The sequence below is a fragment of the Lissotriton vulgaris genome, chromosome 11 (genome assembly GCF_964263255.1).
Source record: "Lissotriton vulgaris chromosome 11, aLisVul1.2, whole genome shotgun sequence".
Lineage (NCBI taxonomy): Eukaryota > Metazoa > Chordata > Amphibia > Caudata > Salamandridae > Lissotriton > Lissotriton vulgaris.
This window is the reverse complement of record NC_141699.1, coordinates 751,914,120-751,941,719: the sequence shown is the minus strand read 5'-3', so window position 1 is coordinate 751,941,719 and position 27,600 is coordinate 751,914,120. Positions and strand designations below refer to the sequence as shown.

Genomic DNA, 27,600 nt, shown 5'->3' with positions numbered 1-27,600 from the left:
CTGATATTTTTTATTTATTACTTGGCCCACGAGCACGACAGATGCTTCTTCGTTTTTACGAGCCTAGTTATTACAAGAGAACGAAATTTAAGTTGGTGTATACTGCTTTTAAGCGTTGGCGCATGATTAGTAAAATCATGCAGCTGCATCGCGTTAACTATCACACTCCTTGCGACTCCCCGGCACTACTACCATCTATATTTTGGGACTATAGAATGCAAATATGGGGGGGAAAAGGTTTAAAAACGGTTGGATCACTGTTTAAAGACGGTGTAGTATTATCTTTTCAAGAGCTTAAAGACACCTATGCAATCCAACAGAATGATTTTTTTAAGTATTTACAGTTACGAGATTTTATTTTTAAGAACCTAAATACAATATCTATACTGCCTAACGGTCTATTGACAATACTTAATAGACCGACACGGATAGGTATTATATATAATTATTTACTTGAATTACATCAGGATGACCTTGCACTGCAGGAGGCCAAATGGTTGACGAGGCTTGCTACTAGTTTTGTACCTTTACAAGAGTCTATTAACATCGCGGCCGATATCATGCTATCTGCGAATTTACGTGCCCAGCACTATAAAACTTTATTTAATCTTTACCATACTCCTGCAAAAATGGCAAAGTGGGGCAACAGTTACAATGGGAAATGTTTTAGATGCCAAACTAATATGGCTGACATTGTTCATATATTTGTCGATTGCAATGTGTTAAATCCATTCTTCACATCCATTGTACAATTTCTTTCAAGTATGCTAAAAGTTGATGTCATAATATCCAAGGAAATGATTATCTTTGGTCTATCTAGTGACTTGGATGTGTTTGTATCGTATCGCAAGTATAGATACTTGCTATTTATGGTGACGGCAGTGGCTCGCCTCTGTATTGCCTCAATGTGGTTGAAACCGGAAGCTCCAGCTTATGAGATGTGGAGAGCGAAATTCTATAATGTGTTTTATCTGGAGTACAACCTATATTGCACTAAGTCAATTAAGAAAAAGCAAAGGGGGATTAAGGTTTGGCAGGCGATGATTGATCATATGGGGGTCGAAGAGTGAAGTTTGTATAAAGTTAGACCAAGGAAGGTCTTCAGTGTAGTGTAACATTAACACTGTATTATATCTTGTAATATTTATTTAATGTACTGTTTTTTTATGTATCTACATAGTCTAAATGTTTTATTTTTTTGGAAGTGTATAACATCATAACTGTATCATGAATATGAAAAGATATTGGTCTTGAACTGAATCAATAAAAAAAAAAAAAAAAAAAAAGTAGCTATTTAAAACTGTATCAAAAGTCCAACCTTATCGTTGAATGGGATTTTAATAAATAATAAAATAGCCTTTGAATGACAAAAAAAAAAGAAAAAGAAAAAAGTTCAGGGTGTACCTAATAAATTAAAAACGAGTTGGTTTCCCACCTTTTCTTTCTCCTTCTTTGATGGGGGTTTTTTCCTACATATTTTACCTTCAGTGTTTATTTTATATACCGCAGTGAATGGCAAGTTCATTTTTTGTTAAACATCTGTGGGTTTGCTTTAAACAATTTTAGCAAACATGCCGTTTCTCTGTGAAAAGGCTTTTGTGAGTGGTATGTTTATCCATAACCTTTTTGCTTGGCTACTCTTTTCAGCCTGATTGCTTATCTCTTTCTTTTCCGTCAGAAACAAACAAGCGGAACGTATTCGAATCTGCGTATTGGCTTAAAAAGCCCCCTTTTTATGAAACAGTTATTTTTCATGTTATTTGTTGGGGTTGGCACTAGCGAAACATAAAATGGGGCACTTTGTGTTTAATTATTTCACAGTTTTATATGTTGACATCTTCTCACTCTTGGCTGCAAGGGGACTACATTACTTTAGTTTTAAAGTCATGTGTTGTGTGCACTGTTAGCAACCCAATTTATGAGAAGTCATTTTTTAACTAAGACACATCCATTGCTTTTTATGTGTATTCTCCTTATCAATCTGATAAAGTTGAAGCCATTGAGCACGTGTTTTGAACATCTACACCAGTTAAGCATGTTTACATGCATAACATTTCTGCTTAGTTTTTCTGAGTGAATATGAATATATGAATGTATGAATTACAATGTTCTCTCTCTTTTTCCTCTCCTGCTTTTTGTCCACTTTTTAGGGGTTATAATGAATTCTCTCCATGGGTATGTGCAAATTGCACTTAGAATATAATAAATGTAATTTTTCAATTTAGTCCCACATAATATTTTTGGGACATGTTATATACATTTCTGGTCCTGAGGAAAGCCACCAACCTTTTTTGGGCGCAAGATTGGCTGAAACACGTCGAGCCTTTTTTGTTCTTTGATGTGAAGAACAATCTTATAGTCTTGTACTCATTGTGTATGCTTTTTGTCTTGACCTTGTTCCCTTTTTAATTACAGATTAAAAGGATTGGTGTTGGGGAAATAGTAGCAATTTTTAGGTTCCTAATGATTCTAATGACCATAAGTACGCCAGTGGGGACAACATACCACTGAGGAAAGTGGTCAGTGAGGGCCTCACTATTACTATTATTATCACCATTGGAAGAAACTCTATCAACTTGTAAGAATGAAGTGGGTGCACTCTTTATGATTACCCTTAAGCTGTACATTGGAAGCAGAACGCACTTGTTGCGAAGAAGATTCTACCTCCCTCTTTTGATTTTGTTGATGAATATTCTATATGCCACATTAAATCTACAATTTGGTCAAATAAATCAGGCTTCCTTTTATACAGTTGAACATTTACATGGACACACATTTGATTGGGTGAAGTGCTGAGTGTGCATTTAGAGAGTAACTTTTTTACCCAATTTGAATGTAGTAGTACTAGAGGCCCTTGGAGACCAGTTGTAAATTATAGTGCTCACCATGATTTTCCGTAGCACCACCAGAAAAGGCCTCACAATAAGCAATGGACTGTGGCCACAACATAACAGGTAAATAAGTTTGTTTAATGGCAGTTAGGACAGTTCTTGGCAAAACTAACCAGCTACCTTGGGCATCACCAACAGAGTGGAATTTTGCGACGTAAAGCGTGAAATGCTTAATGTAACACATTGGCTTCAAACCTATGTAAGCCGTAGATGAGGGTTGAATTTCTTTATCAGACATGGACCTTTGTATGCTACATATGTGAAAGATACCATGTTAAAATTCTGACTTCATTTTTTCAAAAATATTTAGTTATGCTTTCATCAAATAGTACACGTGCTTAAATACATTGTTTGTGCATTTCAGTGTATGATTACAGTACAGGAAGAGTGGGCTGTCCTTTGGTTTGCTGTGAAATTAAATTAAAGAACTGGGAAGAAGGTACGTTTTTAACTGAGTGTCATTGTTATATTTGTGATGCATAGGTAACTAAGATGTGTAAATTTACGTAGGTCAAAATGAAATATTTCAACGGTTGCATTGTATTAGTAACAACACATTTGTGTATGGCTCCCTTCAATAAGTCAGCTGCAAGGAAAGATGATGTATCTGGGCTGACTCCTGAGTAAATGTTAAATCCGAAGGTGAGAAAAGGTGCATCATGTCCTGGTATTCCCATGCTTTATTGATCACATGGTATGGAATGGACGAGGAAGGCGGCCCCAGAGCTTGATTCTTCCTTCATCCTATTCTAGGGGCAGAATTTTACCAACTAAGAGCCCCACATCCCTTGTGGTTCAGAATGCTCTTTTCCCCTACTTCATGATCTCCAATTCCCCTACATCTACTCCACAAGTTAAAAAAATCATCATACAGTGTTGCCATACTGGCAGAACCTTTTGTCTGGGTTTTAAGGCCAAATTTGACACTACAATATAATGTTGCTCTTCTTGGTCTCCTGGCTTCTGATTTGACCATCCATCCTGATAAAATATATGGAAATCGTAAGGCAGGTAAGTAAACCTTCCACAAGAACACGCCATGGTTTCATTGTATTCCTTCAGATATGACCCACCTTGTGTTTGGGTTCTGTCGCTGGGATTAGACAGTTTGACATGCAAGGGAATAGGTTTTGCCGTGTTACATTAGTCCACTCAGTGAGTCCATCTTTCCACCGTAATTACCAAAGAAATATACATAGTTGGGTGCCATGTTTAGTATTCTAAAAGGTCTTTTATAACTTATACTTTTCACTTAGGTCACCTTTCTACTTGGAATTTAACCTTCTCCAGGAACCAAGCCCCCCGGTATACAGATAAATTAAGTTTGGAAAAATCAAAACCGACGTGATTCATTGGCAGATTTCTTTGAAAAAATTAATATCTATTGGAACTTTTCAATCCACCAGGTACAGCCGGAGAAGGAACTTGATTTTAGTCAACCTCCTCCTAACAGTATCAATGTCCTGGTGAATTTTGAATCCTGCTGTCTTGAGCAATTGCAGAAGATGCTGGCCTTAGCTAGATCAAGTTCCCCTTCGGACCTTTGACACCCCCCTCCCCCAAGATAGCCTCCTGTGGAGCCAACTTCATTGCATCTTCTGTGCTGGTACTTTATAATCTCTCAATAACTTCAGCCAAACTCCCATTTGAATGGAAGTGTGCCCAAGTATCTCAGATTCTTATGAAGCCCTCAGCCAACCCGGAGATCCTCTCCAACTATCGACCGATCTCCCTGTTTCCTCTATTAAGAAAATTCTACAACACTTCATCAGTTAGAGCTGGCAAATTTCCTAGAATAACATAAGATCTTCGACCCTCCCAATTGGGTTTCAGGGCACTACACAGCACAAAGACTGCACTAGTGGCAGTCATTGATACCATCCGACTATCACTAGATGCTGGCCTCCCGGCCATGTTGGTACTACTGGATCGATCTGCTGACTTTGATATGGTCTCCCATGCAATTCTGATACACAGACTATATGAGGTAGGAATTTACGGCAATTCGTCACAGTGGCTCATTGATTTTCTCAACACTCAAAGCCAAACTATTTGTCTAAACCCCTTTAAATCAAGAACAAGGTCTATCAGTAAAGGAGTCCTACAGGGTTCCTGCTTGAGCCCAACACTCTTTGACATGTATGTTAGATCATGTGGATTTGAGGTCGTATCTTATGCTGACGAAACCCAACTACTTATCTGTTTTGAGTCGGGTCCAGAAATAGTGAGATCTGAGCTTACAAGCTGCATGATGGAAATCGCTGATTGGATGACCAACACCTGTCTCCATCTAAATGCAGGAAACCTGGCATAATACTGCGGGAAAAAGCACAGGAGTTGTGGTCGCCCAACTGATAGCCTCCAGAACTTGGTCCTGCACCCTTTCCTAAACAGGTGGTAAACTCTTGGTATTCTGATTGACCACACCTTATCAATGAAAGGCAACTAAACACTACCTTTGACACCTGCTTTGCTACTATGAGATTATTGCAGAATGTTTTTACGTGACTTCAATCTGACTCAGAAGGACCTCAGTCCAGGCACTACTCACCAGTTGCCTGGACTATGGTAATGCATTGTTAGTGGCAGCAAATGACTCTTTGCTGTAAAAATTGCAGAATGTGCAAACACAGCTGCTCAGCTAATTTTTAACCCTCCCTCCCGCTCCTTTGTCGTCCCTATTCAAAAGCCCTGCACTGGCTTCTTATCAGAAAACAAGTAATTTTCAAGCTATGCTGCCTGACCCAAAAAGCACTAAATAAGGCCCTTCCCACATATCTGCACATCAGACTTAATCATTTTCAGACTGTTCAGGTCCACAAATAAGGCCCTTCTAAAGATTTCACACATTCGTACCGCCAGATATTTGGGCAGATCCTTCTCATGTTTGACCCTATTTCACTGGAATAACCTGCTTCCCACATACGCTCCTGTTCCAAATTCGCAATCTTTAAGAAGCTGTTGAAGACATGAAAATTTAATATAGTGCAACCCTGCACAAATCGCTGAGATAATCCTTCAGGAGTGAGTTTCACGCTATACTAAATGCATATAACAAAAGCAAACACCTAATTCACAACTGAAGTACTTTCCCCACTAGCCCTTACAGTGGCTAGGTGAATTAGCAAATTTGGCATCCTACATGACCTCCAAGGACATAAAACTGTTTTTCAGACACAGCCTTATTTTTCCTAATGTTAGACCAGACTTCCATGTTACTCCTTTTCCTTCGAGAAACCTGCAGAAATTTTATTAAAAAAACTGTAGTAAAAGGGATGCAGTAACAAGAAAATGGCACAGGAAGCCAGGTGATGAGGAAAGGGTCCCAATTACAAAAGATTAATAATTATTGGATGTAGGCAAGAGTAGAGGTACTGGGTTGTAGGGTATTGTTTAGATACTAAGGCGCAGGCGTTGGGATAGATACTACAGTATAGCGTAAAGGTGCTAGGGTATAGGCAATGATAGAGGAGCTAGAGTATAAGTAAAATTGAGGTATAAGAGTATGTATAAGAGATGTACAAGGGTATAAGTTAAGGGGTGAGTGAGATATTACGATATCTGACCTGTCTCAGGCCTGCTTTTGTAAAGCCTGTGTGTGCAGTTTACTGCTGCTTCGATTTTGCATTTAACCCTTTCGATGCTGATGACGAGCTCAGCTCGTCATCACCCACGGGTGTCGTGTGCTGATGACGAGCTGAGCTCGTCATGCAAACAGCAAAATGGTAATTCCCAGCACAGGAGGGGGAAAACGCCTAGCAGCCAAGAGGTTAAAACCTGTTGCCAAGCCTTATACTCACTTTTATTACACATAAGTTGCCCCTAAGGTAGCTACTTCATGTTTAGTATATTTGCATTGGTGGTGATAAATCTTCTTTAATTGTAAAATTGGATTTAACATAACCTTTTTAGAAAGTGGACATTTCTCTGCTGTTTGCTCAGTGCGCCTGCGGTCTGCCTCCAATCCACGTCTGGCCTGGGTGACAGCTACACTTTGTGCATACTCTCTAGACAGCCACAGCAAAGGGAGGGCTGGGTGTGGCAGGGGATATATCTGCATTCATCTACATACTGATAGTTTTTCAGGCTGTGCTGAGAGGGGGAGAGGTAGCTCACACTTGCATCTAAATAGGCTGTGTCCTGCTCTCACACAAAGGGCTGATTTACCCCCTACTGGTAGCCTGGAGTCAGGTCTGGGCTGAAAAGGATCCTTGCGCACTTCAGAAGGGTCTTTCGAAGTCATCCCCTCCATCAAAGGCTTTTTTGTTATAAGTACCAGTGCCTTATCAAATCAGTGTGTGACCTGCCAGGCTATTGGGAAGATAGGTAAAAAGCTAAAAGCTCCCCTTGAACCACTACCAGTCATAAGCACCCCCTTTAAAAGGGTGGATATCGACATTGTTGGGCCTATGGATTCCTAGACTTCTTCTGGTCATAGGTTTATCCTGGTTATGGTGGATCATGCCACCCGGTATCCAGAGACAATCCTGCTGAGGGCCACCACTACACCTGTGGTGGCACAGGCCCTGATGAGGATTTTTACCTAAGTGGGTTTCCCCAAGCAAGGTGTCTGACAGGGGCAGAAACCTCATGTCTGCATATATGCAGTCCATGTGGAAAGAGTGTAGAGTTACTTACCAGTTCTCCATACCTTACCACCCCCAGACAAAAGACATGTTCTGATAGATACATCTGCCAGTGAATTCCTCACCTTGTGAATATCCCCGTGTCAGCAACGTTCGGAAAACTCTTTTGTAGCACGCCGGCATGGACGACGTCACAGGAGCACGGCATCGCGCGCGCCTTCGCCTGACGTCACCGACTCCTTATTAGGCCTACGTCGGCGTGATGACATCAGTGCCCTTTTTTTCGCGTCGTCGACGCTAACGGTCTTTTGGGATCTCTAGTGTTGTAGATAGTAACTTTGTTGCTATTTCTGTGTTATTGTATCTTCTCGAGCCACTGTCTTTCGCCGAAGATGTCGTCGAAGAAGACAGGGTTTAAGCAGTACTGATCGTGTGCCAGGATGATGTCCATAACCGATCCGCATGATGATTGCTTGTGGTGTCTGGGCTCGGTCCATAACGTCAGAGGCTGTCGTTCCTGTTCTAAGATGAACCCGAAGGCTCTGCGAGAACGAGAGGCTAAACTCCTTCTGGCCAAGGTAAAGGGAAAGGATGCAGAGAGGCCTTCGAGGTCAAGATCCAGACGCTCGAGGCCGAAGTCGAAATCGAGTTCGAAGACGAGATCGAGCTCGAGGTCCCATTGGGAATCGGCGTCGAAGTCTGCTTTGGGGCATGCTTCGGGTTCCTCGAAGAAAAAACATAAGAGGAAGAAGCGTAGTTCGAGGCATCATTCCGGCAGGGAGTCGGATTCGAAGAAGAGGTCTTCATCTCGTAAGCATCATAAGGACTTCATGTCTCCATCACCATCTTGTGAACCTGAAGGTGAGGCCTCGCCTTTTCAGTCTCGAGGGCCATCTCCGGATCCGGGTCCGGATCCGACTCTGGATCCGTGTCAGTCTTCAGCACATGAGGAAAAGACGATGAAGATACTTGGGCTCAGACGACTCCGGTGCATCACCCCGAAGATCAGGAGGGTCATGAAGGAACGGTTCTGGTGCAGCCTCCTCTGGGGCAGCCAGTGGGTTCGTACCCTCCGTTTCCTGGTCCTGGACAGGACCCCTCGCATTTCCGAAATGCAATGTATGGCGTGTATGCCAGGGCAATGTACCCCGCTGGTGCACCGGCTGGTCCCATGGGTCCATTGTCTTATAACTTGGGCGTCCCTCAAGCATACGCCCCGGCGCCTTTTATGCCGTTTTTACCGACGCCATATCCATATGGCTTGGTTCGGCGCCCCCGAGGTCATCGACTCCGCGCACGGCGCTGCCGGCTCCGGAGCGACCTTGGGATCTGATTCAGGATTCGACGCCTGTTCCAGCTTCCCATCCTCAGGCTGTTCCAGCTCCTAACTCGACGCAGGCCCCGGCTCCGTCGGAGTCGTTACCGGATCCGACGACTTCGGTCCGGTTGGAGTGGTCGAGGCGTAGAGCACAGCGTCTCTTGGAAGAGAAGGAGTATGAGGATCCAGAAGTAGAGGAAGGAGAACTTCAGGATCAGGATGATTATTTTGAGGATCTGCATAGTGCAAGTGGTTTGGAATTTTCTCCAGAGTGGGGGTTGCCTTCAGTTTCTGATGCACCCTCTAAGGATGTGGCTCCATACCACGTTGTGATTAAAAAGGCTGCAGATCTGATGAACTTGACTTTGCCTTCTGTGGAGTTTAAGTCTAACATCTTGACTGAGGTTCTACATTCACCTTCTTCGGTTGTTGAGCCGACCCTCCCCTTCACTGAGGCTCTTACTGAACCAATAATGGAAGTCTGGGAAAAGCCCCTGTCTGCTCCTGCAGTGTCTAGGACTGTGGCAAGACGCTATAGAGTGGCACCTGGTGATCCCGAGTTCTTAACCTCCCATCCTTTGCCAGAAAGTCTGGTTGTTCAGGCGGCTTGTTCTAAGAAGTCGGTTGGTGTTTTTCCCCAAGTTCCAGGGGATAAGGACTCGAAAAACTTGGATCAAAATGCCAAAAAAGTGTTCTCGTCAAGTAGCATGGCCTTGAAATCTACGAATGCTACTTGTCTGCTGGGCAGATATATGCACGCTTTGATGGACTCTGTTAAGCAGTTGTCATCTAAGCTTCCGGAGGAGGACAGGAAGAATTTCTATGAGGTTGTATCTGACACGCAGGCTGCAGCTCGCCAGGTGATTCAGAGTGGCATGGACACAGCGGACTCTGTGGCTAGAATAATGGGTTCATCAGTCGCCACTAGGAGGCCGCTTGGTTAAAATCGTCTGAATTTTCATCTGATGTCCAGGCTGCTCTAATGGATTTGCCTTTTGATGGCACAGGCCTTTTTGGGAAAAAGGCTGATGCTGCCCTAGAAAGGTTTAAAGATAGCAGGGCGACTGCAAGGTCTTTGGGCTTACACGCAAGAGGCTCTTCCACCAAGAAATTCAGGGGTTTTGGAAGGTCTACTTTTCGTGCCTATAGGCAGAGCCAACAGCAGCAACAACAGCAGAATCCTTTGTACAAGTCCTACAGAGGTAAACAAAGGGGTTGTGCCCGAGGTCGTCAAGCCTCCTCCTCCTCAACTTCCTCCTCTAATACCCACCCCCTACCTACAACAGCAAAGCAGCCCTAGATCCACCATTCTGGATCATGCGGGTCCTTGAGGGGGACTGCTTACCTATTTTCTACGAGATTGGGAATCGGTTACATCAGATCTTTGGGTTCTCAATCTCGTAGAGAATGGGTATGCTCTTCCCTTTCAGGAGTTTCCTCCCAATTACCCTCCTTGCCAAGGTTATTGTTCAGAGGACCACCTACTTCTCTTACAGGAAGAAGTCCTGGCACTTTTCAAAAAGGGTGCAATAGAGGTGGTTTCGGACTAGGAAAGGGGTCAGGAATGCTACTCCCGGTATTTCCTGATCCCCAAGAAGGATGACAGACTTCGTCCAATCCTGGACCTCAGGGTTTTGAACCTCTATCTCAAACAGGAGAGGTTCAAGATGCTCACCCTTGCGCAGGTCCTTCAAGCGCTGCTGGAAGAAGACTGGATGGTGTCGATCGACTTGCAGGATGCGTATTTTCACATCCCCATTCTGAAGTCGCACAGGAAGTATCTCCGTTTCACGGTGGGTTCGCAACACTACCAGTTTGCGGTCCTTCCGTTTGGACTTACTACTGCGCCTCGAGTCTTCACCAAGGTGATGGCTGTGGTGGCAGCACATCTCAGAAGGTCGGGGATTCCTGTGTTCCCCTATCTGGATGACTGGCTAATCAAATCAGAGTCGCCGGAGAAGGTGTTCCATCATTTGCAGGAGACAACTCAGTTGTTGCACAGGTTGGGTTTTTCAATAAATGTACCAAAATCTCACCTGGTGCCCTCCCAGTGCAACCTGTTCATAGGTGCGGTACTGGACACTCTTGTGTGTCGTGCATTCCCTCCTCCTCAAAGGATTCGTGACATACAGGAAATGATACCTTTGTTTCACAATGGAGCGGTTGTTCCAGTCCTGAAGGTCCTTCGCCTGCTCGGTCTGATTGCTTCTTGCATTCTGTTGGTCAACCATGCATGCTGGCACATGAGGGCACTCCAGTGGTGCCTCCGCAGGGAGTGGTATCAGCACAATAGAGATCTCGGGGAGTCAGTGAGGATCTCCTGAGAAACTGCAGTGGATATGTCTTGGTGGAGCGTGGAGGGCAATCCGTCTCAAGGGAAGCCCTTCCAACTACCTCCATCGGTGGCCACAGTAATAACGGATGCCTCCACTCAAGGGTGGGGAGCTCATCTGGGGGACCTGGAGGTCAAGGGTCTTTGGTCTCCAGAGGAAAGGTTGCTTCACATCAACCTTTTGGAATTGCGGGCCATACGTTTAGCACTCAAGGCCTTCCTCCCTTCCCTTCGCGGTCTGTCAGTTCAGGTCCGGACGGACAACACGACCGCGATGTGGTATATCAACAAACAGGGAGGAGTGGGGTCGCAATGTCTTTGCAGAGAGGCACTGCGTCTCTGGTCCTGGGTTCAGGGTCACCAGATTTGTCTGATGGCAAATCATCTGGCCGGGGTTCTGAACATACGTGCAGACAGTCTCAGTCGGCAGTTCTCGGCTGACCATGAGTGGAGGCTTCACCCGGAGGTGGTCCGTCACGTCTTTCGGACGTGGGGGACTCCTCAGGTGGACTTATTCGCCACTCACGAGAATGCTCACTGCCCGTTGTTCTGCAGTCTCCAGTTTCCGATGCAAGGAGCTCTGGGAGACGCGTTTCAGTTGAGTTGGGACTCACAACTCCTTTGTGATTCCTCCCATACCCTTGATTCCTCGTGTTCTGAGGAAAATTCGCCAAGACCGAGCCCAAGTTATATTGATCGCCCCGGATTGGCCAAGAAGGGTGTGGTACACAGATCTTCTCCACCTCTCCTCGTGCTCACCGCTCTGTCTCCCTCACAGGGCAGACCTCCTCCCCCAGATGGAGGGGCAGGTTCTACACCCCCACCTCCAGACCTTACACCTTCATGCCTGGAGATTTAACGGGGCAACCAGAGTTCATTTTCTCTCCCTCACGATGTGGTGGATGTCATCTTATCAGCCAGGCGTGATTCCACCAAGTCCATCTATTCTTGTAGATGGTCTAAATTTGTTGCTTGGTGTGAGGAGAGGTCCATTGACCCTTTAAGGGCTTGTTTATCCAGTATTCTTCAGTTTGCACTTTCCTTGGCCCAGGAGGGTTTTGCAGTGGCAACCATCAAAGGTTATTTGTCGGCGTTATCGACTTTTCTTTGTTTGCCTCACCAGCCCTCTTTGTTTAAATCTCCGATTGTTTTAAGTTTCATTAAGGGCCTTACTAATATATTTCCTCCTACACCTTTTAATGTACCTCAATGGGACTTGAGCCTTGTTCTTACATCCTTGATGGGTTCTCCTTTTGAACCTTTACACTCATGTCCCTTGAGACTATTGTCTTTCAAGACTGTCTTCCTGGTCGCAATTACCTCGGCAAGGAGGGTTAGTGAGCTTCAAGCTCTTGGCTGTAAGCCCCCATTCTTGACCATTCATGCTGATAGAATGGTTCTCAGGACCAGGGCTGCTTTTCTGCCTTTCCATCTGGGGCAGTCTGTTACCCTTCCTACCTTCTATCCTCCCCCCCACACTTCCAAGGAGGAGGAGAGGTTTCATCGCTTGGACCCTAAGAGGGTGGTGAGCTTCTACCTGGACAGAACAAAGGAGTTCAGGTTGGATGACCAGCTGTTCGTTGGATTTGCTGGCTGCAGGAAGGGAAGATCGGTGCACAAGCGCACTCTTTCAAGATGGATAATTTTATGCATCAAGATCTGCTACTCCCTGGTGGGTAAGGACCCTCCTGAGGGTATAAGAGCTCACACTACTAGAGCAAATCTGCTACTTCTGCTTTATCTAGGGGTGTACCTGTTGAGGATATTTGCAGAGCCGCGACGTGGGTCTCCCTCCACACTTTCGCAAAGCATTACTGCTTGGATACCGAGGTGAGGAGGGACGGCCACTTTGCGCGCTCTGTCCTGCAGGACTTTCTGGTATAGGAGAGTGGACACCCTCCTCCGGGAGTGGGGACTGCTGTGGGACTCTATTCACAAGGTGAGGAATTCACTGGCAGATGTATCTATCAGAAGAACAAGTTACTTACCTTCAGTAATGCTTTTTCTGGTAGATACAGTATCTGCCTGTGGATTCCTCACTGACCCACCCGCCTCCCCGTTGTCCACTCTGCTATACAAGAGTTTATGTATTTTTATGTATATTTTTATGTATTTAAATTGGGTTTTTCATACCCTTGCTTCGCACTATGTGTGCAGTTTTGAGTTGTATGTACTACGTACACTGTATATATATGTATTTCTACTGCCATTCGTCCGTCCGGGTGCCTCGAAGGCACGGAAAAAAGGGCGGAATGATGTCATCACGCTGACGTAGGCCTAATAAGGAGTCTGTGACGTCAGCCGGAGTCGCGCACAATGCCGTGCTCCTGTGACGTCGTCCACGCCGGCGTGCTACAAAAGAGTTTTCCGAACGTTGCTGACGCAGGGGGATATTCACAAGGTGAGGAATCCACAGGCAGATACTGTATCTACCAGAAAAAGTGTTACCGAAGGTAAGTAACTTGTTCATTAGAAGCCTGCCTGAGGAAAAATTGGGATATCTTACCCTACCTGGTGTTTTCCTACTGGGAGGTACTGCAAAAGGGAGTGGGCTTTAGCCCCTTCAGTGCCACGGACATAACCATTACATCCAAGGGACACCACAGCCTTATTCCTCTGCTGAAAACAGCAGAGGGATTGCCATTTTTTATTTTGCTTCAGGAGGCGAGGAAGAGCGTCCCCAACCTCCTGAGGCATTTTTTTCAGTGTAATGATGATTGCGCACATGCTGCGCTGACCTCACTACATTGAAACTGAAATGAGCTGATTGGCTTGTTCAGTATCAGTGCTTCGGTGCTCGTGGGACAATCTCACCCGAGCACCAAAACACACAGGAGAAGTGTCATTGGAAAGGGGTACCACTAGACACCTGGGATTATAATTTTGTTTTTGTTTTTTTATATGTAGGGGTGGGGGCTGCCCTAAATGGGCACTATAATGCCCCCACCTCTCCTAGAAATTTGCCACAGTCTTTCTGCCCCCCTCCCCCGGGGTGCAGCTGGGGCAATAGGCTCCATGATTTCTTTTTATAAAAGTGGAGTGGGGGCTGCCCACAATGAGCATGCCACTGCCCCCACCTCCCAACACAATAGAGCGATGGGGGCAGTCTTCTGCCCCCCCCGTGGAAGGCAGATTGGGGATGTTATATCCCCCCCCCCCCTCCCCGATCTGCCCCCCTGGGAAGGGGGACCAAAAAGCCAGCTAAACATCAGGTATTTTTTTTTTCTTGAAAGAGGGGTGGGGGGTGCCCAGAATAGGCATGCTATTGCCCTCCCCGCCCTAAAGAAAAGGGACAGTCTTTCTGCCAGGGATTGTTTTTAATAAGAAAAGAGGGACATTTGGCCTAGCCATACAAGTGAGCAACTGTTTTTATCGGGAGACCTGGGGGAACGCTGGGTAATAGGAAATTTGTGTCGGCCCTGTGATTCCACAACCTTTCCACACAGAAAAGTGGGGAAAATGTCATTTGTTCAGCAAAACCTGAGGTTTCTGGGTAAAAAAACATTGGTGGATCCCCGCAAGTCACACCTCCTGGACTCCCTCGTGTGTGTAGTTTGCAGAAATGTCTGGGTTTGGTAGGTTTCCCTAGACGGCCGCCAAGTCCAGGACCAAAAGTGCAGGCGACTTCCTCTCAAAACCAAGTCTCTTTGTGAGCCTTACTTTTGAAGTCTCCTCCATATGTTTTGGGCCATTTCCTTTTTCTGGCACTGGGTCTACCCACACAAGTGAGGTACCATTTTTATTGTGACATTTCACGGAATGCTGGGTGCTTGAAATGTTATGGCTCCCTGCAGATTCCAGAACTTTCTGTCACAGAAATGTGAGGAAAATGTGTTTCTTTTTACAAAGTTTGGAGGTTTGCAAGGGATTTTGGGTAACAACCTGGCAAGAGCCACCCAAGTCACCCCACCCATCCTGGAGTTCCCGGAGTGTCTAGTTTTGAAAAATGTACAGGTTTGCTAGTTTTCTCTAGGTGCCGGCTGAGCTAGGATTCAAAATCCACAGCTAGGCACGATGCAAAAAAGGGTCCGGTTTCAGTGGAAAAATGTGATGTGTCTATGTTGCGTTTTGACCTATTTCCTGTTGCGGACAATAGGCCTAGTAGAATAAGTGTTATTACCTGTTGTCGTTCTATGAATTTTTGCCTTTCCAATGTAAGACAGTGTGTAAAAAAGAAGTCATTTTGAAAAATTCCCCCTAATTCACATGCTAGTATGACTACCCACAAATTCAGAGATGTGCAAATAACCACTGCTTCTAAACTCCATATCTTGTTCCCATTTTGGAAATACATAGGTTTCCCTGATACCTATTTTTAATATTTTACTAAATTAATTACTGTATACCCCGTACACAATGGAAAAACCATTGCAAGGTGCACCTCAGTTATTTTCTCTTGGCATCTCGGTTTCTTGGTGAACCAACAAGCCCAATATATCCCCGCAACTAGAAGGGTCCCGCGGACGTAACTGTATTGCTTTAAAAAATCTAGCATAGATAGAAGTTGTTACAGGTGAAAATGTAGGCACAAATGGCTGCTTATTTTGCAACTCAGTTTCATTATTTGTTTTATTTTAACTGTTACTTTCTATAGGAAAACCTTGAAAGAGCTACAAAAAAGACCCCTTGCTGAATTCTGAATTTTGTTGTCTTTTCAGAAATGTATAGCTTTCCGGGATCCATTATTGGTTTCACACCCATTTCTACCACTATCTGGATGAAGGTTGAAAGCGCAAAAAATAGGGAAAATAGGCTATGTCCCAGTAAAATGCCAATACTGTGTAGAAAATGTTTGTTTACTGACAAAAGTCTGCCTGTTCTGAAAACTGGGAAGATGGTCAAGTCAAAATATATGTTTATTATGACCATAGTCTTTAAACAATACAGTGAACATAACGCAGAATGGAGTATGCACCATAAATTCATACACTTATTTTTTTAAAACTTGTCCATTAAAAGGATCATACACACCGTTATCAAAAGTACAAAAGTCTGTAAAATTACAATTATCTTAACTTATTTTGTATATTAAAACCTATTCACATTCTTACCACTCCAAACAATTTCATTCCGCTAAAATCCATACAGTACTACATGTTATTCTTTGGCTCTCAATGCACTCAGGGCCACCTTTATAAATTTCCCGAGGGCAATTGCAATATCGATGTAGGGGATTTCTGTTAAGAGGCTGGCCGCCTGCAACCTTGTTTTTACATCATATTTTATAAAGACTGGGCGCAGCCAAAGTTTTCTATGTTCTAGGAGTGTCAGACAATCTAACAGGATATGCAGCAGGTCTCCCTTAGTTCCCAAATTACACCTGCAGCGACCTTCCTGATCTAACATGTTTGTTTTAAGGTCTCTGCTTATTTGCCATGGGTTGATCCCAATTCGAAGCCTCAGGATCTCTTGCCTGAATCCACGATTGGGTAATCTATCAAGGTAGGGGAACCAGTTTTCATGGGACCAAGCATTTAGCATATGCGCCACTGATTTTTTCTTTGTTAATTTGCCTATATCATGCAATTTGGAAACTTCTTTCCCCCTTTGCTTCAGATCACCTTTGGTACTAGGGATTTGATATGTTCCCAGGTCCAAGTCGATCTCTAATGAATTACAGATTCCCTTCAATTTTTCCCTACTGGCCTTCGCCCATTTTAGCTCGCTTTTCTGAATTTCTTTGCGACACCAGTATGCTACTTTTTTACTTTCAGGGTCTTCTAATCTCTTCCAGAATCTGATCACAGCCATCTGGGTTAGTATCACCCAGGACTTTGTGCCTATTTCTGTTCTGATGGCTTGTATCATAGCAGATTGGGGAAGTGATAGGAGCCTTTTTATGCAATTCCCCTCTATCACGTCCCAAGAACCCTTACCGCTCAAATAAAGGATCTCTGCGCCATATAAAACTTGGGGGGGGAATCATTGCATCAAAAGCTCTAAGCATTGGTCGGTGTGACATCTCACCATAGTCCCCATTAAACCTTTTTAGGCCACATATGGAAGAGAGTGCCTTTGCTTTTTGAGTTTCCAAATGGGTATTCCAATTTAGAGTCCTATCGAACCATATACCCAAATATCGGTACTCATTGACTGTCTCCAATTTGAGATCGCCTATGTACCAACTGAATCTGCTTAACTTTTTCCCAAAGCATAGGGTTTTAGTTTTATCCAGGTTGATATTTAGAAAATTGCTGGTACAATATGTATTGAAGGCATTAAGCTTCCTTTGGAGGCCCCTCTCAGTCTGATCTACCATTACCAGATCATCCGCGTACAATAGGCAGGGTATCTTGTTTCCATCCATTTTAGGGCTGGCACTACCCTCCACCTAGATGTACCGGGAGATCTGACAGGAAAATCGAGAAAAGCTGGGGGGCCAACACACAGCCCTGTCTTAATCCATTAGCAATGGGTATTTTTGGGGTCAAGGAGCCCACCGTATCTTTAATTACTTGCCCCCAGTTTTCCCTGTGTAGTTCTTTTATTATAGTAAGGAGGTCTTGAGGGTCTCACATAGGCAGGCCCGATCCACAGAATCAAAGGCTGCTTTGAAGTCGACGAAACAGCAGCATAACTTGCCATTTTGTTCCGTCGACTTCCTCGCCATCGCCCATAGAGCAAATCCGTGGTCTATTGTTGAGTGGCCCGCTCTAAATCCTCCCTGTTCTGTGGGAATTATTTGGTGCTCGTCTCCCCATGCATTCAATTGTTTCAATACAATTTTAGAAAACACTTTCTCACCTGTATCTAGGAGATTAATCAGCCGGTAATTTTTTGGCGCCTCTTTGCTCCCTTTCTTGTGGATCGGCCTAATTATGGCCCCCTTCCAGGTTGGAGGCATTACCCCTTCTTTTAGGACTACCTGGAACATCTTGGCAAGGAATCTTGCCCACCATTTAACCTCGGTCTTCAGAATTATTGCAGGAAGATTATCTGGGCCTGCTGCCCGAGTTAGCTTAAGTTCTTTTATTGTGAGCTCAACTTGTTCTTCATTAAATTTAAATAAAAGGTCTTCTGAGATTTCTTGCCATGTTTTGATCTCCATCTCCTCTCTGGGCGTCCTTGCCCCGTACAATTCCCTTATGTACACTTCCCATACTGCCTCACTCACCACACAATTTAGTTCACCATCTGTTGTTCCGGCTGCAGCCTTTACTAGTTGCCAAAATTGCCTTAGATTTTTGTTCTCTATGGCTTCTAATAATTCTGACCAGTATTTTTCTTTATATAACCTTTTTGCGGAGAGAACCATTTGCTTGAATTCTTTTTTCTGCTAAACTAGCTGTTCATGTCTCTCTTGTGTAAAGTTCTTTTTTTGTTTCCTTTGTGCTGCTCTTATCTCCCTTTTCTTGTTTTGGCACGCCACAGAGAACCCTTTACCACAGTTTGATTGTTTTGCCCTTATGGGATTATCCCATTTTAGTTTTATCTTTAGGCATTGAACAACTTCTTCTAATTTTCCAATAAACCATTCCAGTTTTTTATTCTCACAGTTTTCAGGTGCCATTTTTGTTTGCATGGCCTTCAGTTTTTCCATATATTCCTCAGTTAAACGTGTTGTCACGCGTTTGGGGTACTCAACCTCCTGGGTAATCACTGTTTCTCTCTGTAATTTCCTTCCCCCCGCTATTACTATGTGTAGGAGTTTGTGATCACTCACCTCTTTTTGATCTAACTTAAAGTCCCTAATCTGGTGAAAATTCCAGGCCTGCAAGAATATATAGTCAATTGGGCAATTCTGTTGCCCTTGGATAAACGTTTTTCCTGCCGGTGAGTCTGACTCTGTTCTCCCATTTACGCAGTGAAAACCCCTGCCTCCTAAGGTGTGCATTAATTCTAGGTCTTGTTTCGAAGTTTCCCCTGCTGGGAACCTTGCCGGGTTTATTCCGTATACCTCTAACTGTTCCCTATTCCAAAGGTCAGCCTTTTTTGGGTTTAGTTTATGATTGAAATCACCCATTATAAAGATGGTGATTTTAGCACTGCAAACCCTTTGTTCATAGAATTTGCAGGGGAAATAAAACAGGCGCTGTCTTCTGCAGCACTTTTTTCCGAAAGAAACAAAATGTAGCTGTATTTTGCCTAGTTTCTTGGTCTCCCCAGGGGATTCCACAAACCCTGGGCACCTTTAAAATCCTCAGGATGGTGGAAGAAAAGGACTCAAATTTGGCATGGAAACCTTTTGTATACAAAAAGCTTTTGTGTGTGGGGGGGGGGGGGGGCTCAGCGCAAACTACCCTAAATAGCCCCGCAAAAAGCATGGCACGATGGGAAAGGCCTGGCAGCGAAGGGGATAGCTCATTTGAGCTTCTATACCTTCAGCCTGTCAGAGAACCTCTCAGTTTAGTGAAGGAAGGATGGGAGAAAGCCCCCAGGAATGTTCCCCAGGATGTAGTAAGCTACATGCTGACCTTTCATAGCCTAGCAGCCAAGTTGTAGAAGCAAACTTCTGACAACTTGGAGGCCATTCAGGCTGTAATGAAGGAGTGGCATGATCCAAATTCTACCTCTGCGAAATTACAGTCTAGACCGAAAGTGTGGGTCATGAAGCATGGTAAGCCCAGTGCCCTTCAGAACTGCAAGACTGGGCTTTGAGGTAAATGGGAAGAAGGATGAGGCCACTTACATTGTGGCCCTTAAGACCCCCCGGCAACCCCACTGGATGCATTACATCGATAGCCTCAAACCACACTTTGAGAGGTCTAAGATCACCATTCTTTTGGTGACTGATAGGGCACAGTAAGGGGAGAGTAAACTCTTCCTGACCTTTTAGCCTCGAAGGAGAAGGATGGGTCTGTGGAAGGAGTAATACTTGCCCCCACTCTGACTCCTGAACAGTAGAGGGATTGTTGCCAAGTTTTGAAACAGTACGCCTCGCTTTTCTCTCTTACTCCTGGGATTACCCACCTGTGTACACATGAAGTGGACACAGGGGACTACCTCCCAGTCGAGAATAAATCTTGCAGGTTGTCGGATAAAGTGAGAACTGGCATCAAGAGCGAAGTCTCTAAGATGTTGGAATTGTGGGTAATAGAAGCCTTCAGTAGCCTGTGGTTCAGTCCTGTGGTTCTGGCACCAAAAGCTGCCCACTGGCACCACACCTGACCTGAGGTTCTGTGTGGATTACAGAGGGTTAAATTTTGCGACCAAGACTGAGGCTCATCCTATCACTCGGGCGGATTAGCTCATTGACCGGTTAGGGACTGCCTAGTACTTGTGTACCTGTAATCTTACATCAAATCGCCAGTGGGAGCAAAGGAGAGTTCAGCCTTTTCTACTCCAGAGGGCCACTATCCGTTTTGAGTGATGTCCTTTAAATTAAAGAACGCCCCTGCCACCTTCCAGAGACTGGTGAACCAGGTCATTGCTGGTTTGGAGGCCTTCTCAGCTGCCTACCGGGATGACATAGCTGTCTTCAGCAGCAGTTGGGAGGACCACCTTTTTCACGTCCAGGAAGTGCTTCAGGCCCTGCAACACGCAGGCCTGACTATCAAGGCCAGTAAGTGTCAGATAGGGAAGGGGTCTGTAGTGTACTTGGGATACCTAGTGGGCAGGGGGAAGTTGCAACCCCCTCAGTCCAAGATAGAAACCATCATGGCCTGGAATCCCACAAAACCCAGGCTGAGGTCCGCGTATTCTTGGGCCGCACTAGGTACTAGAGGAAGTTCCTCAAGTGATATGGCACCATTTTTGCCCCCTTGACTGAGCTGACTTCGAAGAAGCAGCCCAGAAATGTGATTTGGACAGAGGCGAGCCAAAAAGCAGTCAACTTCCTGAAACAGGCCATGTGCACTGCTCCTGTTCTCAAGGCCCCTGACTTCTTCAAATAATTGACCATTCAGACAGATGCCTCAGATCATGGGTATAGAGGCAGTACTTTCACAGCTCAATGAAGAGGCCCTGGATCAACTTGTAACCTTCATCTCCAGCAGGTTAACTCTCCCCCCCCCCCCCCCCCCCCCCCCCCCAAGGAACAAAGGTGGAGTGCAATAGAGGGACGCTTTTACTGTGGCAAGGGCACTTAAAAAGTTGAGGCCATACCTGTTTGGTATCGACTTCCTGATTCAGACAGACCGCAGGCCCCTCAGGTGGGTTATCCAAATGAGGGGTGAGAATCCAAAAATGTTGAGGTGGTTAATTTCCCTACAGTGTTGGACTTCAGGGTGGAACACAGAACAGGAGTAGGCCTAGCCAATGCTGGCCGTCTGTGTAGTAGGTTTTTCTGCCTTAGTGATGAGAACCCCCTAGAGGTTGGGTAGCTCTCCCCATTTTGAGCTGGGGGTGGTGGTGGAAGGGTGGGTGCAGGTATTGGACCTGTCCACCATAGGATGGTCTCTCCCCAACTTGTTGCGTCTGCCTCCCATTTTTGCTGTATTTGTTAGTTGGCCTTAGGACTCTGAGTACTTAACCACTGATACCCAGTGCTAAAGTGCATGTGATACACCCCTAAAACATGGTGGCATTGGTATATACTGGATTAGCAAATGTAGTTTACTTAGAAGTCCCTAGCTAAGTGCTATACCATATACCAAGGGCCTATAATCTAAATGCTATTAGTGGGCTTGCAGCACTGGATGTGCCATGCACACAAGTAGCCTTTCAAACCTGTCTAAGGCCTGTTGTTGCAAGGCCTGTGTGTGTAGTTTACTGCCTCTTCGTCTTGGCATTTAAAGCCACTTGCCCAGCCTCAAACTCTCCTTTTATTACACATAAGTCACCCGTAAGGTAGGCCATAAGTGACCCTAGGGGGCAGGGTGCTGTGTACCTAAAAGGCAGGACATGTACTTTTAAGTTTGATATGTCTTGGCAGTGACAAACAGCTAAATTACTTTCTCACTGCTGTGAGGCTTACTCCTTCTAATGGCTAGTGTTAGACTTGGCATCCTTGGCGTGGTGACCACAGACTTTTTTCCTCTACCTCCTGTATTTTTGATGGTGTATTGGATTTCGTTTTTGCTGGCTTAGATGCTTTGGGCACTTAGCTACTGCTGATCAGTGTCAAAGTCAAGTGATCCCTGTATAAATTGTTGTTGTAATCGGTCACCCACGATTGCCATATTTGATTTACTGGGAAGTCCCTAGTATAGTGTGCTCAGTGTGCCAGGGCCTGTAAATCAAATGCTACTGGTGGGCCTGCAGCACTGATTGTGCCACCCGCATGAGTAGCCCTGTACATTTATCACAGACGTTCCACTGCAATCTGCGCGTGCAGTTTTCAGCTGCCATGTCAACCTGGCAAGTGCACCCACTTGCCAGGCCCTAACCTTCCCTTTTCTGAGATGTAAGGCACCCCTCAAGTAGGCTCAAGGTGCCCCCATCAGCAGGGTGTAGAGTATGTGAAAGGTAGAACATGTACTGGAGTTTGTGTCAAATGTCCTGCAAGTAAAATACTGTCAATTTCGTTTTTTTACTGTTGACAGGTTATCTGTCCCATAGGCTAACATGGGAGTTACTTTGTAACATCTTACAAGTATAAATTTCCATTAGGGCAAGATGGAGAAGTGGAGTTTAGGCTCTCTGAACTCAGAATTTATGAACACTTCTTTTAAGGGAGTTGGTTTTTAAATTGTGTTTGAAAATGGCAATTTTATACAGTAAGCATTTTCTTATTGAACCATTATGTGTGCCTCTGCTGTTGTGTATTGACTGTCTGGGTTTGAAGTGACAGGAGATGGGGATGTGCAGTCACTGTAGACAGCCACAAAGGGGGCTGAGGTGTGACCTGCCTTTCCTGGGTAACTCCTAGTTGGACTGAATAGGCCTGGTCTGCATTTAAAGTGGTGGGAGGAGTTTCTCACTGCTCCTGGATAGGCAGTGTCCCCTGTTCAGAATGCTGTCTTCACCTCATGTAGTGATGGTGCACCAGAAAGGACCGAAGTGGTTTGGACTGGGCTCAGAGACCCTTGCCACAAAGAGAACAAATAGAAAATGGGGTATAAGTATTGGACCTTAAACCCCAGAGAATTAGATCACTTCTGGACTCAAGAGGAACCTCTGCCAAGGAGAAGAGCTGGAGAGCTGTAAGGAGGAGTACTGCCCCTTTGCTGTATGTGCTTTCTTGAGTTGGCCTGCAGTCACTGCTTCTGCCAAGGAGAAGACAAAGACTGGAACTTTGTTGTGAACCTGCTTGAAGAAGAACCTCCAAGGGATTGTGTGTGCTTTCCTTCTGCTCTGAAGTTTCAGAGATGTAAAGACTTCACCTGCAACCCACTGACCAGCACCTGGATTCATCTCCGGACTCCTTTATTCAAAAGGGAGCCAATTCCAGACCTGGGCCCCCAGAATTGTTGGTTGGTGCTGCAAAGCAAGAAAAACAACTCGGATGCCGTCAGTGATGCCTTGACGTGCATCGAGACGGGGGCACTGCTCGTGAAGAGCACAAAACACTGCACCGCAGCTCCGACGCCCTTTGCCTGCCGATAACAGCCTTTCTGACACCGGCCCATCGACCGACACCGTCACTGCCAGCATCCCTCTATTGTGGAGCCGATAACCGACGAGGGTGACTCCACTAACTCTTCGACTTCAAATCACTTCACTGGAACGGACGCCTCACCGCCGACGCAGTCTAACTTCCCCTGTCCTGGACTCGAAACATTGCATCCTCATGGACACAATGCCTCGCCTCTCCAGTGGCAACCGGGGAACCAGCCTCCACCTCGGCACAGACGCCTCACCTTCACAACACTTTACATTGTCCATTGACTTAATTTCCAAGGTACTGTTTGGGGGTCCGTGTGACTCCGTGCCCAGAGCCATGCTCCTCGCGCTTGTCTCTGTACTTGGATTTATGCCTGTCACAACATCATAATAGCTCTAGGTGGAGCTAGTTGTTTCTAAAAGGGCTATTTCTGCTAATAACTGTTTTAAAGTGATATCTTAAAACATGTATGTTGTATTTTTTTCATTGTGTCTTGTTTGATTTAGATAAAGATCGTGTAAACTGTTGTGGTGTCAATTTGTGTTTTTTTCACTGTTACTGTGTGTTTTGAGTACAAATACTTTACACAAGGGCTTTGGAATAAGCCTGCCTGCTCATGCCAAGTTACCAAGGGGATGAGCAGGAGTTATCTAAAGTGTGTTGCTCCCTTACCTTGATTAGAAGAAGGGGCCCTAATTGGACAAAGGTGAATAACTCTGCCAAATAAAGATCCCCATTTCTAACAGCTATTATTTGGGATTCCTTAAAATACCATTTAAGCTGTAATTCGTGATTGGAAAGGAGTAGCTACTTAATGTTTGGTATCTTTGGAATGGTGGTGGTAAATCCTTTTGAATTGTAAAGTTGGATTTAATGTTACCATTTTAGAAATGCCACTTTTCGTACCTGGACTTTCCTCTGCTCTTTACTTTGCTCTGGGTGCCTGCAGCCTGCCTCCAATCCACGTCTGGCATGGGTGACAGCTACACTTTGTGCATACTCTCTAGACACCCACAACACAGAAAGGGCTGGGTGTGACAGTGGATACATCTGCATTCATCTACATACTGATAGCCTTCCTAAGCTGAGAGGAGGAGAGGTGGCTCACACTTACATCTGAATAGGCTTTGTTCTGCTCTCTCCCAATTGGCTGATTTACACCTCACTGGTAGTCTTGAGCTAGGGCTGAACTGAAGAGGATTCTTGTGCACTTCAAAGGCTCTTTTTAAGTCACCCCCTACATCAAAAAACATTTCTGGGTATAGGTACCAGGGCGCTGGCCCTATCAAATCAGTACACTACTAGACTCTGGAAGAACTCCGCTGGAGTGAAGACTGCTGTGCTTGTAAGGATTGCCGATTTGCTGTGACTGACTGCTCCAAGGAACTTCTTCTCTGCTTTGCTTAGCTGCCCTGCTACCTGCTGATCTGCCCTTCTGGGGACAAAGGACTGGACCCACCCACTAGACCCCAGAACGGCTCCAAGGGCTTGTTGGCTTGCCCCTGCTTTAGAAGTCTCATGTACGGAAGAGACTTGCAATCCTGCTGGTGCTGCTGGACTCTGCCACCTTGCCTGTGGTGCCCCTTCAGTCCTGGGCCTCAGAAGTGTATGTCTGCAGCATTTTCTACTTCGACATCAACGCGTCTGTGACTTTGGGCTGATCGGAACTGTCGCACTGCCCTACGACACAGCAGCTGTTCAACAGCGATTCTAGTGCCAACGCGGCTCAGTGACAACAGCAATCCACTCGCTAAAGCTGCCAAACATCGAGACAGCGCCTACATCTCAAAGCCGTTAAGCACCCACGCTTCCACCGACGACATGCCAAAGCTCACCTCCATCTACGGATCAACAACGATGCAGCAACTCCTTGCTTCAAGTCTTTGACATCGACCAAGGCTTCATCCAAGGTATTTCTTCAGCAGTATCGGTCTGGTTTCTGTAGCCGGCCTGCCATCAATCGTGGTTGGCCTGAACTTTGACGTGGCTCAAGTCCACCTGACCTCAAGTAACCTTTTGACCTCTAGTAAATTCTAAGCACTGTTATCACATTTAATCTTCAAAAATGTGTCTCTACTCCTACTTATTGGATTTTTGTCATTTTTGTTTTATTTTACTCAAATAATATTTCCTGTTTTTCCAAATCTGTGTTAAGCTTTTTTTGTGGTGTTTACATTGGGTTACTGTAATTTAAGTGATACACATATACTTTACACATTGCCTTTAAAGTTAAGCCTGACTGTTCTGTGCCAAGCTACCAGAGGTTGAACTCAGGCTAATTTAAGCTGTGTATCTGACATACCCTGACTAAAGTGGTGCTCCCTAATTGGAGCGGGTGCAAGCCTATGCCAACTAGAGACCCCATTTCTAACATGCATGCTTGTCTAAAGTGTAATGAGACACATTCAGCAGTTATTCCTTATACTTGGAGAACAAAGGGCAGTGTTGTGGGTTGGATGAGAGAGAAATCTTCATAGTTGCCCCGAGTCCATGTAATCCTTTTGGCAACCATGATGCATTGGCTGTGTTGCCAACAGTTTATAGAGAAAGAGTGCCCCAAAACAGTATCATGTTAGCCTTCAATATGTTTAAACTTTTCCTTATTTGCAGTGTCCTGTCTGTAGGTGGATACTGGTCCTGAAGGTCTGTCAAGGCTTCAAGTGGCCCTGAATAGTCCCTTGGAGGAAGTCTGAAAGAATGGTCTTCCTTTGTGAATAGCTGTAGCAGAGGTGTCTTGAAAGACCATGCTGCTCTTAACAGATTTGTTCAGTTTGTGTGGACCTACTTTCACCAGGTGATAACCCCTCTGGGCTGGCCTTTTCAATAGCTCCAGGGGCATTATCATTGATGAGTATTGCCATTGACCTCATCTTGCCCAATACATTGTTTGCTGTTGCTGTAACAAAGGATAGCCAAGTCTTCCCATGTATACTTGCATGCTCGGTTGAGCAAACAATGTTTGCTAAAACGTTAATTATAATTGGGAACGTAGAGAACTTGAAGAGGAGAAGCTAAACAAACCGGAAGATAGCTTTGGGAGAAATACTGTGGCCCAAACGTGCACTAGTACCTACATACACTTAACAGTTGCAATCAAATGTCCATATGTCTGATGCTTCAGTAAATCTATAAGTAAATAGGCAAGAACGGCTCAGTGCTCTTAGAGTTGGATTGTTGGTTGAAACTGTGCTGTTTCTACTATATTTTAATCTAAATTATATGCCTTGCTCCAGCTATTGGGATACATTTTAGTCTGCCTGTGAAAATTGTGAGGCAGCAGAGCAAGCGTACATCAATGCAGCTCAATCAGTTTAGACCAAGCTGTAAATTGTCTAGAAAACCACAAAAACAAATCTTAAGTCAAAAGTAAAAACCAGTATAAATTTGTTCCATGGACACGAGGTACCTTGTGTTGCCCAAGGTAGCTCTCTATAGACGAAGGATCTATAGTTCACATGAGAACTGATTCTTTAAAGAGTTATCCTGGGTCTGTTAGCCTTTGGTCGCTGTGTGTCCTGGCCTCTCGCCCTGAAGGCACATCACTTCATGCATTGCCGAAAAATGGTACATAACAATTTCATCAAAGTGTTACAACAAGGAGGGCGGAGATGGAATGATCGTGTCGGCTTTTCCACGAGAATTATACTTAGTAGACCTGAAAATAAATTAATAGGCCCTGCTACAGAAACTCCAGACCATCCAGAACAGCACAGCTAGACTCGTCCTGGGCACCCCACGACATGAGCACATGACCCAACACCTGCGAGACCTCCACTGGCTCCCGGTAGAGAAGAGAGTAACCTCTGCCAAGACCTAAAACAATATGTCGACATCAGACACGCCCCTACTCTGCACACTTTCAGGCAGAGCCTCAAGACCTGACTTTTTGGATGACCCGGAGACCCCCCCTCCCCAGCGCCTTGAGACCCTCACACACAGGTCTGAGTAGCACACTTAAAATTCCCTGATTGATTGATTATGTCGTACATGTTGACACTGTTAAATGGCCGTCGTAGAAAATTACTCAAAGCTTGATTATTGCCATACAT

The 27,600-nt window shown here is 45.0% G+C and overlaps 1 protein-coding gene across 1 annotated transcript in view; it reads left to right on the top strand.

Moving 5' to 3' along the window:
- The window catches only part of ACSL3 (acyl-CoA synthetase long chain family member 3), a 569,394-nt gene that overhangs the window by 426,476 nt on the left and 115,318 nt on the right, over nt 1-27,600 (top strand). The window contains exon 11 of the mRNA XM_086943874.1: nt 3,256-3,330. Coding sequence (XP_086800000.1) covers nt 3,256-3,330 — 75 coding nt within the window. The remainder of the gene's footprint in view (nt 1-3,255; nt 3,331-27,600) is intronic.